Genomic DNA, 20,192 nt, shown 5'->3' on the forward strand with positions numbered 1-20,192 from the left:
ATAAAAAATTTTGTTCACTACGAATCGATCATGTATACGATTTGCATTACTTGTAGTTATAATAAACTTTGTTTTCCAAGTAAGTCTCTTAGGTAAACGGGTAGTAAATTAGTCTTTCAAGCGGTAGGTCCACGGTTCGATTCCCACTCGCGACGATTTTTTTTTTCCTATGGAAATAATTATATATAATTATACCTAATTATACATAATTATATAGGGCCATTTTTCATTTATAATTATGTAAATAATGATATATAATTTTTTTTACCCGGGCGGATACATAGTCTGATATACTTATATCAAGGCATATATAGTCTGATATGGCCAATTTCCATATCAGGCCTGATATGGACGATTTATATCAGGCCTGATATAGTCTGATCAGAAAATTTTTTCACGGGACCATATTCGACCCTTCTTATTGTCTGGCGCAGGTATATATTTTTCAGTTAAACTTATAATGAATATGAGAGTTATAAGAATTATTCATGAATTACAAATATCTCATGATATACACCGTAGATAATTTATAGAAATGAAGTTGAAAATAAAAAAATATTTTATTAAAGAATAATTTAATGTATCAATTATTTACCTATTAATATATTATATTGCTGAGTAAACTTTGAGTGCGTTTTTCTCAGCCATTTTTGAGTATTGCACTTTAGTATTTCAGAGGTAGTATACCCACATGGTGTACTATCACTGCATCAATGATTATCCAAATCCGTTTCCCCAAGGTCGTTTCCTCCCCTTGTCAGTACTACCATCTTAGCACGTTTAATGCTGCTATGATAATAGCCAAAAGACAACTCAAACCAGTGTACCATCTGTTGAATTTATATAATATTCAAATGCTGCCAGGAGTCACATGTTCGAAACCTATTTTATCGATCGTCACTACAATTTATTATAACTCTAACTCGTACACTGAAAATGACATCTACTAATAGTCATTCACTTTTAGTATCTGGCTTACAATTAGATCACTTTTCTTTCAAGCCTTACAATTAGATCACTTTTCTTTCAGAGCCTTTCCTTTGTTCAGCGACCATTATACTAATAATTATATTATCAATTGAAATAAAGTTAAATATGGCTTTGAATCAGCCATTATTCAAGAAGGGCAATTTATTTAATAGCTATAAGGAGTTTCAGGATAGATTAAAATTATATTATTCGAGTACCGGTTATAATTTTAACACTAGGAACAGCACAACACCCTCCACCACAACAACGAAAGAACAATTCAATAAAGATATAATATATTCCGATAAATATTTAAAATGTGTACTCAATCCTAAAAAAGTTGCTCAAGAAAAGTTTGAAAAAGAAAATCCTGGGTAAGCTATGTTATTTTTTGTTAAAAATTTTTATAAGTTATACATTAAGGGGGAACACCATTGTGATGATCGAAAAAAAGAGGTGATTTTCAGGAATTTTTTTGACAGAGAAAATAAAGGAATTTGGGGATCGGATTTTTTTTATTTTATTAACGGTACATTAAAGATGATTACCCTAAACTTTTATTAAAAAATATTTAATTATTACAAAGTTATTAACAATCTCGTAGAGCACTAGAAAAAATTTCCCCCCTCCATGGTCGATTCGATAACTCAAAAACGGATCACCTGAAAATAAAAACCCAAATTGCTTTTTAATCAGTAAGGATGTAGTTATCGTCGCACGTACGGAATTTTGAAATTTTAATTTAAAAAAAAAATGGCGACTGATTGGAAATTTTCTCACTATTCTTACTGTTTTTTTTTTGTTTTAACCCGGCTAAAAAAATCTTTAAAATAAAAATTTTTCGAAATCCGTACGTGCGACGATAACTACATCCTTACTGATTAAAAAGCAATTTGGGTTTTTATTTTCAGATGATCTGTTTTTGAGTTATCGAAACGACCGTAGAGGGGGGAAATTTTCTCCAGTGCTCGACGAGATTGTTAATAACTTTGTAATAATTAAATATTTTTTAATAAAAATTTAGGATAATAATCTTTTATGTACCGTTAATAATATAAAAAAAAAACCCGATTCCCAAATTCCTTTATTTTCCCTGTCAAAAAAATTCCCGAAAATCACCTCTTTTTTTCGATCATCACAGTGGTGTTAAAATACGCCAAATATCATATTAATTACTGTTCATTATTTTACAGAATAACTGTAGAGCTATGTCCGGCTGAATTAGTTTTACGAGCTACAAAAGACAAACAGAAGCTACAAATAACAAAATTCAACCCTGAACACGACCATGATCCTTAGGAAAAGGTAAAACAAATGAATATTTAATGAAATTTTCAATGATATTAGCAGCTATTGGAAATACTAAGTACTACTAATAAATATACTTTTATAGGAATCGCGACTTAAAAAATATAAAAGACTAGCTGCTAGATTGACTGACAACAATACAGTTGATTCATTTATTGTAAGTATATGGGCTCTTCTACCTTATTATTGTCCCTTTACAAACCGCTGAACTAAAAAATTTGATAGCTATACATTGAAAAAAAAATTAACTTGAATCATGAGAAAAATTCTTGAACCAAGAGAATAATTTTGAAGAGATCTATTATCTTGAATGAAAACGAAAAATTCTTCAATCAAGTAAAATTTGCTTAAACTAAGAAAAATTTCTTAGTTTAAGAATTTTTATACTCAAATCAAGAAGCTGAACTTCTTTAAGATTATTTTTTTGATTCAAGTTAATTTTTTTTCTGTGTAATTCCTTTTTCTCATTTAATAAACTGAGCTATTTAGTTTGTTTCTTGAAACTTGTATCCTTTTTTAGAGGCCCTTTAATTTTTCAGATATTTAGCATTGGTAAATACTAGTAAATGATTTTTTGTTGTAGATTTTTAGATAAAATTATTTAATACATGTATTAATTGCTGGAATTACTTTGCAGAGAACAGAAAATGTGGAGGTTTTAGAAGCTCGCCATCCTGTTTCAAACTCGCTTCATAATCAAGAACTTCTTCATGAAAATTTAATCAGCACTCTTTTAAGTAGTACTATTAGCTCTGATGTATCAAACAATCGACAAAGACGGCCACTAACTCTCGATTTAATGCACGTGAGTTCAAAACATCTCTAGTACATATATTGCTTGATTTGTTTTATGAATACAAAAAAACCATAAAAATATATTCGTCTGAAATTACTGTAATTTACTTACTTCTTGTTGCTTTACTTTATTCTTGGTAGCTAAGTTCAAATTACAATAATAATTACAAATAATTTTGACGAATAAATTGGAATACTCCCAATATCTAGAAATTCAATCCAATTAAAATCATTTTTGATTGTTAAAGCACCAAAAATTTCATCGGAATCCCGAAAACTTTCAGCACATTAAAATTTCTGAGCTTAAAACTAAACATGTGTACAAAGTCATTTTATTTGCACGACTTAGATCTTTTCAAAATTTTTTCTTATGATCAATTATTTTTTTTATGCATTTATATACATTAATAATAATAATATTTTTATTAGTATTCATTTAATAATTTATTATTGTATTTTAAATTTAGGTTGAAACATCTTCAATACCTCCAGTTGCCAGCGAGTTGGCTGATGATCTAGCGAACATTCCAGTTATTTTCGAAGAAGATTTTGACAAATTATTGATTTCCCTTGAAACAAATATTGGATCGACTATTGATAAACATGAACAACAAGTTAAAATGCGACGACTCACTGAAATTTTGAATAAATTTAATGGTAAAGAAACTGAACCTGATAAATCGACATTAGGGTCGCTTTCAATACATTTAAGTCAATCTCGCGGGCACAATAAAAGCCGAAGAAACCGTGTTATTGGTTTACCAGCTAATGGTAGGAAGAACAGTGTTGAATCCTTTGAAAACTCTGGTATAGCTAATAAAAAGAAGTACTTATTGGAATTAATCTTAAGTTCTGACCAAGGCTTCATTAAGGAAGTTGCTTTCGATAAAAAAAAATCGAGATCTGCGACATAATGCATTTAGAAGTTAATATGCCTGATGCGTTAGGCAGTGAACTTGTTCAGCCCGAAATTCTCAATAAATATTTCGAGGTTGATGTCACAAAGATTTGGGTATTAGTGAAAGTATTGAATGCGACAAGTGCTTATATTGGAGCCATTGGGAAATGCATTGGCATAAAAGAGGAACCGTCTGATTGGTTCTGTCCAAAATGTTAGGAGGCATAAGTAGTAGTAGTAGTCGTAGTAGTAATATAAGTGAAATCATTAATTATAAAAATATTAAAACAGGTATCACTGACGTCAATAAAATTGAAAGAACTGAAGCTACTGATACTACTACTATTAATATTACTATCATTTTTTCAAGCGTGATAAATGTTTTGAAACTCATTATTAGACTAGCCAAAAGTATAATGAAGACAGTGGAGGACGAAGTCATAGATTATTTAAATTTCTTTGTATTACATGTCTTATGATTTTTGATGAAATATTTGTTACGCACTAGTATACTGAAGAAGATGCCCGTTTAAACTTAATAGTTATTAATTTAATTTTTAATATTAAATTTAAAAGTAATAAAAATAGTTGTTTACGTATCAATAAACTTGTATTTGTATTGTGTTGAAGTAGTTTGTAATAATCATTGTTATAACTGTGGAAGATATCTTATGTTTGTTGCCTTGAAGAAATATCAGAAGAAACCCCAGAAACTGTTTTTGAAAATAAAATTATTCTTCTTGGTCCCATCACCAATTAAAATTCCAAGTTGTACAGCTTTCGTGTAACTTTCACAATCTTTGGTTAATTTAAATTGTTGTATAATCTGTTATTGACAATCCAAAAGGTGTAAATCTACACAATTATTCTTATAGCCTTTAACCAATATTTATAAACTAGTGTTATCAAAGTGAAAACTACCCAAGTCTATAGAGTATTAATTATTTCATTAGATAGAAAACCTTAATTGTGAATTTAATAATAAATATTTCGAGTAATATTTTGGAGTCGTACTAAAAAATAATTGTACTAACAAACCGATACCAACAATTTTAACTTTAATTGATTGCATTGCTATTGATTAGTAATCAATGTATCAATTGTTTAGGAAGAAAAGACCTATATGTGCAATATATACTCAATACAATACGTATCTGTTTTATTTCTATTTTTATTATTATTACTTACTCCTTTTGTCTAGATGACGAGCTAGACTCAAACGTTGCATTATAAACTGTAATTTTTCGAGTTTTCTTTTTACCGTGCACACATTATTTATGCCTATTTAATCCAGAATCAAAAATTCACTTCGTGTAATAAACTCTAATTGATAATCTGCATTAAATCATTTTTGGATTGATTTTTACTCCGAACGGGAGTAAATTAATTAAAAATTATCCACTCCGCATTCACTCCTGAATTAACTCTTACAGGATTTTCCTGTTGCTGTAACATGAAAATCATGTAGCAGCCACATGAAAAATTCATGTTGCCATCACAGGAATTTATCATGTGGCAACCCCAATTTTTTTTTCCGCGTAAAATTTTTTACAGTGTAATATTCTTCTTATATTGATATGCTAAATGTCAGTTTGCTGGTAAATAATGATTTATGAAAACGAGAGCAATAATTTATTATTACTCTCGGAACCCCATGAAATAATTTTGACAGACAAATAATTATAACTAAAATTTTTTTATACTTACAATATTAATTTGACATTTCAATCGTTTATATTTATATTTACTTTAAATTATTTAGCGGTCACTACACAAAAGAACTAAGAGCAATGTAATCCAGTGTAAGTTTAAAGGACATTTCCCTAGACTTTACAATTATTAAGAAAAAAAACAGACGAACCAGTAGTTTTATCTTCAATTTATACATTGTCATCGTATTATCTTGAATCAATATACTTTTTTATTACAACAAGCGGCCTTACAGATTTTATTATAAGCAATAGTAGAAACTTAAGTGATAATCAATTTGTTATTGACAGTCCACAATTGTTGATTAAATTAACAACAGTACCAATAACAATATCACCAGTATTATTACATAATAATAATATATATTGAAACACTAAATTTTACTTAATTTAAAATTTAATTATTTAGACCATTAAATCTCGCGGATAAGAAATAATCGCCTAAACTTCTAAAAATTAGGATTCGCTGCTCTGGGATATTCCGCTCCCGTGAACTAATGAGTGTCTTTGTCTTTAGATGATTTTATTAGTTTGAGACAGAAGTTCTCACGCGTGCCAGTCAATTTATTTTAATTACTTACAAATTTTAACTGCAACGATGACCCTTCGTCTTTGATTGACCCTTTGGCAGGTTGTAGATAGATAGTCGTAGTAAATAAATAGGTGAATAGTGGTACTTTAGTAATAGTGTATAGCGGTGATAACAATAAACTTAACTTTATTTCACCAAATCAACACTTTAAACAAGACTTATAATATTTCGGTAACGAAATATTTATGAAACAGAACACTTGCATTTAAGATTATAACTAATTTAGGAATAATACTAGTGAGCGTGGTGAGTAATCACCTGATGCGAAAAGTAATAATTTTAATAGAAAATAATACAGAATATTAAATTAAATAATAAACTTTTAGATTAATTGAGATTTTGGTGAGTAGTCACCTAATAGCAGTAATAGTGGTGATAGTAGTAAAAATGACTAAGAAATATTTTGCGTGGTGGTTGACACCGGGGGATAGATCGAAGTGTCGATCATCGCTCAAGTTTTGAGGTTCGTAGCTGATTTTTCCCTCCTCGTGTCGTCTTGTGACGTCACGGGGCTACACATTAATTTAGCTAGTGTCGGTAACGAAAATTTCGGGTGGTAGTTCGCCAGGCTGGTAACATCGGGACATTTTGTAGTATCTCAATATATAAATATATAATATATATTAAATAAATATTTTCCCGTGGACTGAATTGTGAATCTAAACCATTTTGGAATCCACCGGAAGACACACAAAAAATTTCATTAAAATCGGTCCAGCCGTTTAGAAGGAGTTCAGTGACAAACACACTCACAGAAGAAATATATACAGGGTGTCCCAGAAGTAACGGACGGCCTTGAAGCACCTGATAGAAAATTAAATTCTGAGACGAAAAGTCCTCAGCCATTTTTTAATCAGACCCATAGATAATTAATTATTAATTAAAAACAGTAGCCAATCAGGAGCGAGCTTTAGCGGTAAGGCATCGGAACGGTAAGTAGTAGGGAACGGTGCGAGCGAGACGCAAGAGATAGACTGATGAGTAGACTTGAACTGCAGCTCGCGAGATTGGAATAGCATACAAAATGAAATAAAAATGTGTGTGTGTGTGTGTGTGTGTGTGTGTATGTGTGTGGCCGTGTCTAATTGTGTGCTTATGTGCGTCTGTGTGCGCGCCCGCGTGTGTAGGTGTAATTTATCGTATGAGGATGTAATTTTCTTGTGTGTGCTAATAATTACGGATAAGTGTGATCGTTCGGGAGTGTGTGCGGGAGTTTTTGCGTGTGTGCGGGTGTGTTTGTGTGTGTATGTGCGTCTGTGTGTGCACTCGTGTGTGTAGGTGTAATTTTTTGTACGTGGATGTAATTTTTTACGAGTACCAATAGTCAGAGATGTGTGTTCGTACGTGTGTGTGTGTGTGTGTGTGTGCGTGTGTGTTTATGTGCGTCTGTGTGTGCACCCGTTTGTGCAGGTGTAATTTTTTGTGTGTAGGTGTAATTTTTTTTTGTGTGCCGATAATTATGGATGCGTGTAATCATACGTAAGTGTGTTTGGGTGTGTTTGTGTGTGTTTATGTGCGTCTTTGTGTGCACCCATGTGTGTAGGTGTAATTTTTTTTTATGTCGATGTAATTTTTTTGATCGTACTGATAATTACGGATGCGTGTTATCGTACGTGTGTGTGCAGGTGTATTTGTGTGTGTTTATGTGCGTCTGTGTGTGCACCCATGTGTGTAAGTGTAATTTATCGTATGTGGATGTAATTTTCTTGTTTGTGCTAATAATTACGGATAAGTGTGATCGTTTGGAAGTGTGTGCGGGAGTTTTTGCGTGTGTGCGGGTGTATTTGTGTGTGTATGTGCGTTAGAATGTGCAACCGTGTGTGTAAATGTAATTTTTTGTACGTGGATGTAATTTTTTGGGAGTACCAATATTCAGAGATGTGTGATCGTGCATGTGTGTGTGTGCGGGTGTGTTTGTGTGTGTTTATGTGCGTCTGTGTGCGCACCCGTTTGTGTAGGTGTAATTCTTTGTATGTGAATGTAATTTTTTTGCGAGTACCGATAATCGGAGATGTGTGTCGTACGTGTGTGTGTGTGTGTGTGTGTGTGTGTGTGTGTGTGTGTGTGTGTTTGTGTGTGGTTATGTGCGTCTGTGTGTGCACCCATGTGTGTGGATGTAATTTTTTGTATGCAGGTATAATTTTTTTTTGTGTACTGATAATCAGAGATGTGTGTTCGTACATGTGTGTGAGTGTGTGCGGGTGTGTTTATGTGCGTCTATGGCAGCACCCATGTGTGTAGGTGTAATTTTTTGTACGTAGATGTAATTTTTTTGTGAGTACCAATAATCAGAGATGTGTGATCGTACGTGTGTGTGTGTGTGTGTGTGTGTGTGTGTGTGTGTGTGTATGTGTATGTGTGTGCGTATGTGCGTCTGTATGTGCACCCATGTGTGTAGGTATAATTTTTTTATGTAGGTGTAACTTTTTTGTGTGTGCCGATAATTACAGATGCGTGTAATCGTATGTGTATGTGTGCAGGTGTGTGTGTGTGTGCGGGTCTGTTTGTGTGTGTTTGTGTGTGTCTATGTTCGTCAATGTGTCCACCCGATTGTGTGTGTGTCAATTTTTGTATGTGAATGTAATTTTTCTGCAAGCACTGATCTTCTCAGATGTATGATCGTACGTGTGTGTGTGTGCGGGGGTGTTTGTGTGTGTTTGCTTGTGTGTATTTTGTTCGGGTGCGTTTGTATGTTTTTATGTGTGTTTGTGTGTGAAACCCAAATTTGTAGGTGTAATTTCTCGTAAGTAGATGTCATTTTTTCGCGTGTGCTGAGAATTACGGATACGTGTCGTCGTTCGGAAGTGTGTCCGGATTTATTCGTGTGTGCGTGGGGGGTGTTTGTGTGTAGGTATGTGTGTCTGTGTGTGTACCCGTGTGTGTAGGTGTAATTTTTCGTATGTGGATGTCATTTTTTGGCGTGTGCTGATAATTACGGATACGTGTGACCGTGTGACTTTTTAACAATTTTATAGCTATTTTTAAAATTAATAATTTAATATTTAATTAGTCTGCTAATAAAAACAATTAAAGCTGATTAGCAGTTTTAAAATTCTATTTTTTAAATAGAAAACAATAATGATAATAATCACTAGTTCGCTAATAAAATTAATAATAATAACAATTGCAATTCAAATTGCTTTTTTAGCAATTTTTACAAGTAGTTTACAAATAAACAAAAAAATAAACGTGTTAATAAATAGAATTAATAATAATTGTTGCAAGTGAAGTTGCTTCTTTAGCAATTTTTATAAGTACTTTGCAAATAAATGATAATTAAAATGTCAATTAATAAAGTTAATAATAGTTATTGCAAATAATATTGCATCTCTAGCAATTTTCACGAGTATCTTGCAAATTAATAATTAAATAATTAACTAGTTAACCAATTAAAACAAAAATATCAATAATCATTCCATCAGATGCTCAAAATTTCCGCCGTTTTGCTGAATGCAGAGATGGCAACGTTCGATCAAGCTCCTTCTTGTCTCAGCCAACATTTCTGCAGACACCGTTGTTGGCGCTGCCATAATCCGCGCCATTGTTTCGAACTGGTCAGCAGGCTCGTCATGGTACACTTCCGCTTTGAAATGCCCCTACAAGAAGAAATCCAGCGGTGTCAAGTCCGGTGATCTTGGGGGCCATCTCAGTGGACCATTCCTGCCGAACCAGCGATTATGGAACTGTCCATTAAGGTAGTCCCTGACGGCAATAGTGGAATGGGTTGGCGCTCCATCGTGCTGAAACCACTGCGGTTGCTGCAGCCCTTGTCTTCGTAGCAGATCCGGCAACGTTTGGCGGAGAAACAAAAGATATTGGCCACCCTATTAAATAAAAATTTGATCAATTTTGTCGTTTCATTAATTAAGGGGAAATATCACTGTGACGATCGAAAAAAAATAGGTAATATTCGAGAATTTTTTTGACAGAGACAATAAAGGAATTTGGGGGTCGGATTTCTTTTATTTTATTAAGGGTACATTAAAGATTATTACCTTAGATTTTTATTAAGAAATACTTAATTATTACAGTTATTAACAATCTCGTAGAGCACTAGAAAAAATTTCCTCTTCCATGATCAGTTCGATAACTCAAAAAAGGATCATCTGAAAATAAAATCTCAAATTTCTTTTTAATCAGTAAGAATGTAGTTATCGTCGCACGTATGGAATTTTGAAAATCTTAATTTAAAAAAAAAATGGCGACTGATTAAAAATTTTTTCACGATTCTTACTGTTTTTTTTTTTTTTTGTTTAACATGGCTAAAAAAATCTTTAAAATAAAAATTTATTAAATTACGAACGTGCGAGGATAACTTCATCCTTACTGATTAAAGAGCAATTTCGGTTTTTATTTTTAGATGATCTGTTTTCGAGTTATCGAACCGACCATAGAGAGGGAAATTTTTTTTAGTGCTCTACGAGATTGTTATTAATTTTGTAATAATTCAATATTTTTCAATAAAAATTTAAGGTAATAATCTTTAATGTACCCTTAATCAAATAAAAGAAATCCGACCCCCGAATTGCTTTATTTGCCCTGTCAAAAAATTCCCGAAAATCACCTCTTTTTTTTCGATCGTCACAATGGTGTACCCCCTTAAATTAAATATTTCTTAAAAGTTTTTAACTTACGTCCATATTCTCCGGTAGATGATACAGCAACACTTGATCACCAATGATGCCACCCCACATGTTAATTTTCCACTTATTTTGGAAATTCCGATTGACAGTTTCCCGTGGATTTTCCTCCGCGTAATAGTGCGTATTGTGTTGATTGAAACATCCTTCCCGTGTGAACAAGGATTCATCAGTCCACAATACGCTGCGGAGAAAATCCGGGTTCTCTCCGTCTAATCGGATGATTAAATTGCAAAAGTTTAACCTTAATGCAAAATCACCAGGTTCCAGTCTCTGGACTTTCCTCTTGTGGTAGGGATGGAGGTTTTCACCACGGGTAATCCTGTTAATCGTCGTTCGGGAGATGTGAAGACGTCGTTCAAGCTTGCGGGTGCTGGTCCCAGGGTTCGCTCGAACTTCGTCGAGAACAAGCTCCTCGTTCTGAACGTTCCGTACATCACGGGGACGGCCAATTTGTTCCACGTTCGCGGGTAAAACGTTACCGGTATCACGCAACCGATTTATAGCCCGCAAAATGACGTTGTGGCTGGGATGATGTTCCCGGTTAGGGAACATCTCTCGATACCGCCTTGACGTCGCTTCGGCGTTTCGACCACACTCGCCATACAAAATTATCATCTCCACGTACTCGGCAGCGGTGTAATTTGGCATTATTAACAAACTGTCACTAACTGATCACAGAAGAAACTAACAGCAATAAACAAATTGCAGAGATACACGAAAAAACAATTGCAATCTAAGCCAAGTAAAAAAAGAAGGGAAGGGCTAAACAAACGTTTGCTGAATTCGGAGAAATACAGGATATTTAAATAAAACGAGAGAGCTTATAAAAAACTTACGAGTAACAAAGACGTCGAAGGCAACGGACTTCATTTATTCAACAATACGAAACATAATAACAATATTACTTTATGACATTAAAGTAATGTTTGAATTTTTATTTTAATAAAAAATAATCCATTAAAATAATAAATAAAAGACAAATATTAATTATTAATCATTTTCTTTCCTTGGTCCTTAATTATCGACTCAAAATAAAAAATTGTGAAAAAAGCAATTTTAATTGCAATTATTATTATTATTATTTTTATTGACGAACTAAATAATTATTTTATTTTTTGTATTTCCAAATTACTCGAGATATTTATTCGAAAAGCCACTTTAATTGCAATAATCATTATTAATTTTATTTATTAAGACATTGATTAATTACTTATTTGCTATCTACTTGTTACGTCCCGGTTTCCTCACAGGTTTGTAGGTAGCCGGTAGAACAACTAGAGCTGGAGATAAAGATGTTACGACCTCCAGAGTCGTAAGTAGAGGTTCTCGAATTAACTCCGAAATAACTAACTTCGGTGAATTTAATTAACAAATAGCTTTATTTAACTCTTTAAAAATACACGTTTAATTAATATGATTTGACAACTGCCGTGAAGTACGTAATGGTATTTCGTAACCGGAAGTAAGAGTCTCACGACAAGTATAAATTATGAAGAGTCTTAAGTGCGTAACTTTAAGATTAAGAAGAGCCTCGAACTACCCGTGCACCCTGCTTATATGTCCTCGTCCAAGGGCCGCGCCCTGGGAAGAGTAGGGTTGCGTATCGGGCCCCGAACGTCCTGTTCTCCTGAGTTGATGTGCGTGGCGTTTCCGAGGCCCACTCGGATGACGCACGCTGACTCAACTCCAGAGTCCAGGACACGCGAGCGTTCGTTATCGTTTGTTTATTTAGAACATTCCTCGAATGTTCTCGAATACCTTGTGTACTCAACGCTAGTTGTCTTACAATGAATCATTCTAGTTTTTCCATTAACATTCTTCGAGAGAAAATGTTAATGTGAACTTAAAAATATTCTGTTTACTCAGGTGTTGGCTGAGTTTCACTTTTCTTATCATTTTCTATTTCTAATATTTTAGTATTTAATATTTAACATTTGGAATTCTTTACTTATCATTTTACATTATTATTTATAAAATAAGAATATTTATGAAATTATAGTATAATTATTAGAGTTTTGAATTAGCGCGCGTATTTACTATAGAGACATCTGCGAATGCAGGTGGGGACGTAACACGACCCTCCCTCTAGACAAGCGTCCCGCTTGTTACTTAGGGGGTGTTGAATGTAATATCTACTATAAATAATTGAAAATTATTTCGCGCGTTATGCATTGTCCTAAAAAAAATTTTTCAGGTGTTTGCCCTCTCCCAGTAGACTCGCGTCCCCGTGTGTCAAGGTTTACTTCCGAAAAAAAAATTTTTCAGGAGTTTGCCCTCTCCCAGTAGACTCGCGTCCCTGTGAGTCAAGGTTTACTTCCGAAAAAAAATTTTTCAGGAGTTTGCCCTCTCCCAGTAGACTCGCGTCCCTGTGAGTCAAGGTTTACCTCCGAAAAAAAAGTTTTTCAGAAGTTTGCCCTCTCCCGGTAGACTCGCGTCCCTGTGAGTCAAGAGTTACTCTACTGATTTCGTAATAACTATTTTACCTGTCATGGGATTCTTTTGTAAATCTTTCTTAATTTTCTTTAAATGGTAAAGTAGTTATCGAGTTTTGTAATTATTTTACGTTTATTTTTGTAACATCGAATTGCTCACTACGTACTTATTTTTCTCTCTAAGTATTTGTCTGTTTAAAATTTATTTTACGCTTTACCGGAATTTTAGTAGTAATACTCTTTTTACTTAATGCTTCTAATTTTATCATTACATATTTATTTTAGTGATTAAATGTATAATTTTACTTTGGATATCTTTGGGCCTCTCAAAGGTCCTAATCTCCTTATTTTCGGAAAGGAAATAAACGTACTTATGTTTTATCTTTTTTTTTTTTTTTTTTTATCACTTAAGCTATTAGTCGAGACGTCTACTGCTAAATTAGAAAAAAAATTTTATGCATATATTTATGAAAATTGTTATAAAATATTTTATATGTTCCCTTTTATTTATTCGTGATTACTATTAATGTTAAGGTTAACGTTTGTTATTTATTTATCTGATTACTGTCTTTATTTTTTTGTTTCCTGAAAGAAAGTTAGTCTTTATTTTTCTGAAAAAAAAATTTGTTTCTCGTCATATTTTCTGTTTTACATGTACTTATTATTGTTTTATAGTTATTTTTGTTTATATCTTGAATTTATAATTTCTGATTTATCGTTTATTTTTCTTTACTTTCCTGTATCTTTAGGGAGCGAATAGAAAGAAGAGAAAAAAAATTTCTTGATGATAACGAGAGAGACGAGAAGATATGAAAAATAATTGTTTCTAAATTGATTTTGGTATTTTGTGTATGTTTAAAAAAAATTTTTATTTATGTATTCGAAAAGGAAAGGGTTCTTGAGAGAAGGAAAAAAAATTTGTCACCACGTGTTTGTAGTTGTCAAATTTTTTTTTTTTTTTTGTAATTTTTATCGTTAAATTTAAGAAATATTCATTCACGTAAGTGTGTTCCTGTATGTATGCTGTAATTTTTACATAAAAAAAATAATAGGGAAAAAAAATGATTTGTTGCGATTTTCAGATAAAAAAAGTTTCGCTTTTTATGCGTTATATGATTTGTTAAATTAATCGCTCTTTGCTATTAATTAACTTTATGTTCGATATTTCATTGTTTATTTAATATTTTTGTATATATATAAAAAAAATTATTTATTATTTGTTTTTTCCTTTTTGTCATAAAAAATTTTATTTGAGGGAAGCGTTAAAATTTGTGCGTAAGAGTGGGGTGGTTACTGCGCATAATGTTATGCATTGGTTTCTGTAGTTAGTGTTGTTTTTACTCTATTTGCGCATCACCTGAATGGGGATGTATTTTCGGTGGTGGGGCTTTTTCCGCAGTCTAACGTCTTTTCAGTTTCCTAATTACTAAATTATTTTATTAAGTACTTCTGTCGAGGTCGTCTCGTGTACTTTTCTTTGTCTATCTGTGAAGTTAAAAGAAATTTTTCAAGCAACATGTGCATCCGTCGTTGTGTCTCTTGTCCTTCTGGAGTAAGTAGTCTTGTTAGTTTATTTATTTATTTGAATTTTTAATTAATTCTGTAATTGAGAAAAAAAATTTTCTAAAAAAAAAAATGTTTATTTTTCAGGGTCTTTTTGACGTGTTTTCTTGGTTGGCCATTCTCAGAGACTTGTCTGATTTTGGTCGCGAGTTGTGTGCCGGGTACCTTACCCGTTTATGTTCGGTTCATCAATTGGGTGTCGTGATTGGTCGTCTTGTTCGGCTATACGATGTGTCGATTATACGCGTCAGCTTTGTAAGTGTTTTGCGTATTAATTTTATTGGTTTTTATCGAATATTAATACTTGTATATTAATTTTTATTTATTTTGTTTTTTTTAGTCTTCTGAGCCATTAAAACTGCGCGGATATGTGTCTATAGACACAATTCAACGTCGTCGTGCCGAGAAGGCGCGGGACAGATGTCAATGGTTTCACGATGGTCTGGATTTGACTTGTCCTCAGTTGGACGATTTTGATTATCTTGGCATTCGCTGGATGCATGAGGGGAAATTTGGTGTTTGCCCTCATCCTACTGAGGATTGGTTCCACCCCGCTTGGACTCACCCTCAAGGTCTTCTCTCCGTTTACGACTTATAAGCGGATGAACACGAAATAGCCCGTATAAAAAAAATAAATATTTTATATTGAAATTATATATATATATAAAAAAAATATTTTTAGCTTGTATACGCTAGGGCTTTTTCTCAATAAAAAAATTAAATCTAAAAATTTTCGTTGTAATTTTTATTTATTTATTTAATTTTATTTTTAGTTTATAATTTTATTAAGTTTTTTTTTTTTTTTTTTTTTTTTTTTATTTAACAAATATTTTATTTATATCTGTCAACATTAATTTTTGCTTGGGAATATTTATAAATCGCTAAAGTTATCTATATTGATAGATTTATTGTCTATTTAATGTAAATAAATGTATCATGTACGTATTGAATAATATAATGGTTAATTTTATTTAATTTTATTTATTAATCTATTTATACGGTATAATTACTTATTTAGAGAAATTTTGTATTCAACATCGTACATTATTTATTATTATTATCCATCGAGAGTGTAGAGAGAAAAAAAAGAATATCAAGAGAGAAAAAAAATTTTGAATTTATGGGAATAATTTTCGTTTATTTAATTTGTCAGTTTGTTCGCTGTCAACTCTATCTGTTCCCGATTCTCTTGTTCTGGGTTTTGACGTCATTAGATGTTCTTCTTCTGGGTCTTTTTCTTCTATGTCGACTGTGGTTACCTTTGACATCTTTTGGCTGCTAGTGGTTTGTTCCTTTTCTTTTTCATACTTCTCCTTTAAATGTAGCAAAAAGTTTGTTAATGAGTCCCACATGGATCCTAATAACCATAGGCTCCATCCAAAAACAGAGTGTAGCGCCAATGCGTGTATTACTGTGTCGGCGGCAAATTTGAAAGCTTTTATAATGATACAGCCTGCGATTATAGTTGAACTGTAGTCTCCAATGACGGTGAAAATTCCATGTAATTTTGCTAGCGTATTTTTGATTTTGTTTTCTATATTAACTTCATCGATGAATCTATTTATATTGATTCCTTGGATATTGATCTGTCTGCCTGTTGCTCCTCTGGCTATCGTATTTACCACTGCAGATCTTTCTACTGGAAACATCATTGCTTCTCTTAGTTTACTCAGATCTTCGTTTGAGTACAGTCCACTCTTAGCTAAATACTCTGGTGCGGTGTATTTCCAAGTTGCTTTTGTACTTGGGCTGATTTCTTCTGGTTCTGTAGTTGGCGTCAGTTGAGGTAGAATTTGGTACCAAGCATTATTGATGTTAAATACAGTAGGCGTCAATGTGTTGCAGTCGATTTGATTTCCTGTCTTCACAAGCAGGTGTGTTCTAGGTAACATGAAAAAACTTCCGTTTCCTAATGTAACAGGTAGTTCTTGGTAACATTCTTCTGTCTTCCTTGTTTTGACCTCGACTGGTACGCATTTTGATATTCTGATGACCTCACCTGTGACGCTGGCCATGTATCCTTGCTCTTTCATAAATTGAAATGCAAATTCTGCAGGTGCTATTGATGCTAAAGCTAAAGAATTTCGTAACACTATTTTTTCTAATTCACATTGTTGTTTAATAGCGTTATTATAACTAGCTACAATTTCCTTTCTTAAATGCTTTTCTAAATAAACTACTTTTGAATATACATATGCGAATATGTCCATGTCGGTTGTTGTCAATTCTGATTTCTTTAGTAGAAAATCGTTGTCGTTACTTTCTATTATGAATAATCTAGGTTCTTCTGTGCGTAAAAATTTGTGACCGCATACTGAGAGTGTCTCTTGTTTTGTTAGAGCAAACGTTATTTGATTCGATGTTACTGCGAAAAATTCGTCGGTTTTATTTCCCGAACTATCTCTAATTCTTTGAGCTTGACCTTGATAAATTACTTTGAATCGTTCTGTTTCGCAGTCGTCTTTCTTTATGATGTCCCAAAATGTATAGCCGCCTTCGGTGTCTAAACATTTTTCTGATCCATACCAGCATCTTATTCCCGACTTCAATATTACACTGTTTTCTTTGAAGTTTATTGGAGCTAAGTAATCGCGGATTGTTATTTTTATTTGTCCTTGTACAACAACATCTGAATATGTCCCATATGGATCCGAATATTTTCCTCCTTCACAGTTTCCGGAGTTATCTGCTTTTCCCGCGAAGAGTATCGATCTTGTTGTCGTTCCGTTAGGCTGTATGTCGCGAATTGCTGTGTCGTACATAAAATGTGTCCGAGTTTTATGTATATCTTGACAGTAAGGTCTTGATATTTCTTCTATGTATTCTATGTGTGGATTTGCTACTGTCGCGACATGACTCCAAGAACCGCAATAGTAAATCGATCTTTTAATTTCGATTTTACATTGAATTATTCTAGTGTGCGAATATTCTACTGTTTGTATGAGTTGAATGTTAGTTTTTGTTATGTTGGGTGTGGTTATGGGCTTTTCGCATTCTTTTATGTTGACTAATGATAATGTAGTAAAATTTGTCGCTGCCGCGCCGCAATCATATGCAATGAATGCACTTGTTGTTGTGGCTAGCATCAATAAGATTGTCAAAACTTTGACCCTGTCCATTGTTACCTGTAAGAGAAATGTATCTATGGTAATTTCTCCTTTACTAATTGCACTAATTATCGCGTTTTTATTAATGTGCTATTTTTGCTCTGTCACAATGGACTATTTTTCTTTTTCCCTGTGTTATTTCTATTTCAATATCATTTTTATCTGGGAATATTTCGGTAATTTTATATGGACCTAAATAATTATCATCAAATTTGCCTGTCTTTTGATTTTTGACTAAATAAATGTTTTGACCTATTTTAAAATTTATTGGATGTATATTTTTATCATATCTAATTTTTGATTTTTGTTTTGCTTTTTCTAGATTTTCTCTAGCTTCTTTTTGAGTTTCTAACAGTCTCGTTGCGTGATTTTTGACATAGTCAGCGTACGTAGGTATGTCGTCTAGATAAGAGAATTCTGATGGTAAACGAGCTTCTTTTCCAAACACTAATTTATAAGGTGTAAATTTTGTACCTTCGTGTACACTAGTATTATATGCTAATGTCGCTTGTGGTAACCATCGGTCCCAATCATTTTTAGTTGTGTAATGTTTGATATAATCTGTTAGAACTTGATGACTTCTGTTCTAAACCACCGTTTGCTTGTGGTCTAAACGCGGTTGTTTTTATTTGTTTAATTTTAAATGTTTTTGCTAAACAAGTCATAACTTTTCCTATAAAAGCTTGACCTTGATCGGTTAAAATAACTTTTGGACATCCGAATTTACATATAAAATGTTCTACTAAGGCTTCTGCAATATCTTTAGCAGTCATTGTTACTAATGGTATCGCGAAACAAAATTTTGAAAGATCGTCCTGCATGGTTAGAATATAAGAATAACCATTTGCTGACGTTTTATTCGGAACTACTATATCTAATGCTAATTTATCCCAAATTTGTGCTGATGTATCTGTAATTATCATCGGCTGTTTTGTTTTTATTCTTACTAATTTCTTTTTCTGACAACTTATGCATTTGCGTACAAAGTCTTCTACTTGGATTTTTATATTATCCCAAAAATATCTCTGTCTAATTCTATTGTATGTCTTTGTCACTCCTTTATGACCTGCCATTGAGTTTCATGATTTTCTAACATGATTTTATATCTGTCTTCCACCGGAGGAATTATAATTAAATCTCTACAAATTGTGAATTTAATTTCTGTTCCTGCAAAAATTTTAGTGATAATACTTTCTATTTTAGACCAAACGGTTTCATTTAAGTTACTTCGACCTTTGTGAAACGCTAATTGTTTTAATATTATTATTTAGTAGATAAGTCTTTAGATTTTTGAAAGATTTTAAATAGTCTAATTCTGTCGGATTATCTTTTGTTATTACTTTGTGTTACTAAAGCGATTACCTTTTTTCTAGAAGTACCCATTTTAATTATATCACCCAATTTATATGTACTATTTGGCTTTAATTTATTTAAATATCCCAATTCTATAAGTTTCTTACCGATATCGCTATGTACTGTACCGTCTGCATTTATAAAACATAAATAACTATTTTTCTGCATTTCTAAATTATCTTTTGTTTCTAATATATTTTCGTTACTAAAATCGTCTGAAATATTCGAAAAATCTGAGTCTGTTGAATTATCATCCGAATCATTATCATCTTCGGGTGAATCGTCATTATTGTCGTCAGGCGGATCGTTGTCGTTGTCTATAGGTCGAGCGTTATTATCGTCACTAAGTTGATCGTTGTTGTCATCACTAGATCGATCATTATCGCTGCCATTAGGTTGATCATTGCTAATTTCACCACCCAATGCTACTGCATTATTTATATTATTAGTCTTTTTTGTATGAGGATCTAATTGTTGCGAATTTATTCGGTTACTATTATCGTCATTTTGTCTGTCATCGTCGGAATCGTCTATGTATGAAGCGTTTATTGTTCGATTGGAATTGTTTTGAGTTTCGTTTAATGTTGTATTTTCTTTTTCGGGATTTTCTGTATCTGGAATGGGTAAATTAGATTTTCGGGTTCTGTTTGTACGTCGATACGATCGAAATTTATTTGATTTTGAGCTTGGCTCGTTTTTTGTGAATTTGAATCTTTTTTGGAATTTAGTGGGATTAAAGGATTTATGTTTTTAGCGATATTATTTTCAGCTATTGTTGATAATTTTCTTTTTGTTTTCTGAATTTTATTTGTATTTGAATTAC

General features: G+C 32.6%; 1 protein-coding gene across 1 annotated transcript; it reads left to right on the plus strand.

The window, feature by feature from the left end:
* The first annotated feature begins 14,543 nt into the window (after nt 1–14,543).
* Nucleotides 14,544–15,551, plus strand: LOC123271620. Its single transcript, XM_044738015.1, has 3 exons — nt 14,544–14,898; nt 14,997–15,164; nt 15,250–15,551. The coding sequence occupies exons 1-3, from the start codon at nt 14,863–14,865 to the stop codon at nt 15,505–15,507; spliced, it is 462 nt and encodes a 153-aa protein (XP_044593950.1). The 5' UTR covers nt 14,544–14,862; the 3' UTR covers nt 15,508–15,551.
* Nucleotides 15,552–20,192: the final 4,641 nt, after the last annotated feature.

This window comes from Cotesia glomerata, linkage group LG9 (assembly GCF_020080835.1).
Source record: "Cotesia glomerata isolate CgM1 linkage group LG9, MPM_Cglom_v2.3, whole genome shotgun sequence".
NCBI lineage: Eukaryota > Metazoa > Arthropoda > Insecta > Hymenoptera > Braconidae > Cotesia > Cotesia glomerata.

Bases quoted from the DNA above. Each gene is read 5' to 3' on its own strand.
- LOC123271620 (XM_044738015.1), top strand. From the start codon at position 14,863: ATGTGCATCCGTCGTTGTGTCTCTTGTCCTTCTGGA. The intron at 14,899-14,996 runs GTAAGTAGTCTT...TTTATTTTTCAG, and splicing joins GTGTCTCTTGTCCTTCTGGA to GGTCTTTTTGACGTGTTTTC. The intron at 15,165-15,249 runs GTAAGTGTTTTG...TGTTTTTTTTAG, and splicing joins CGATTATACGCGTCAGCTTT to TCTTCTGAGCCATTAAAACT.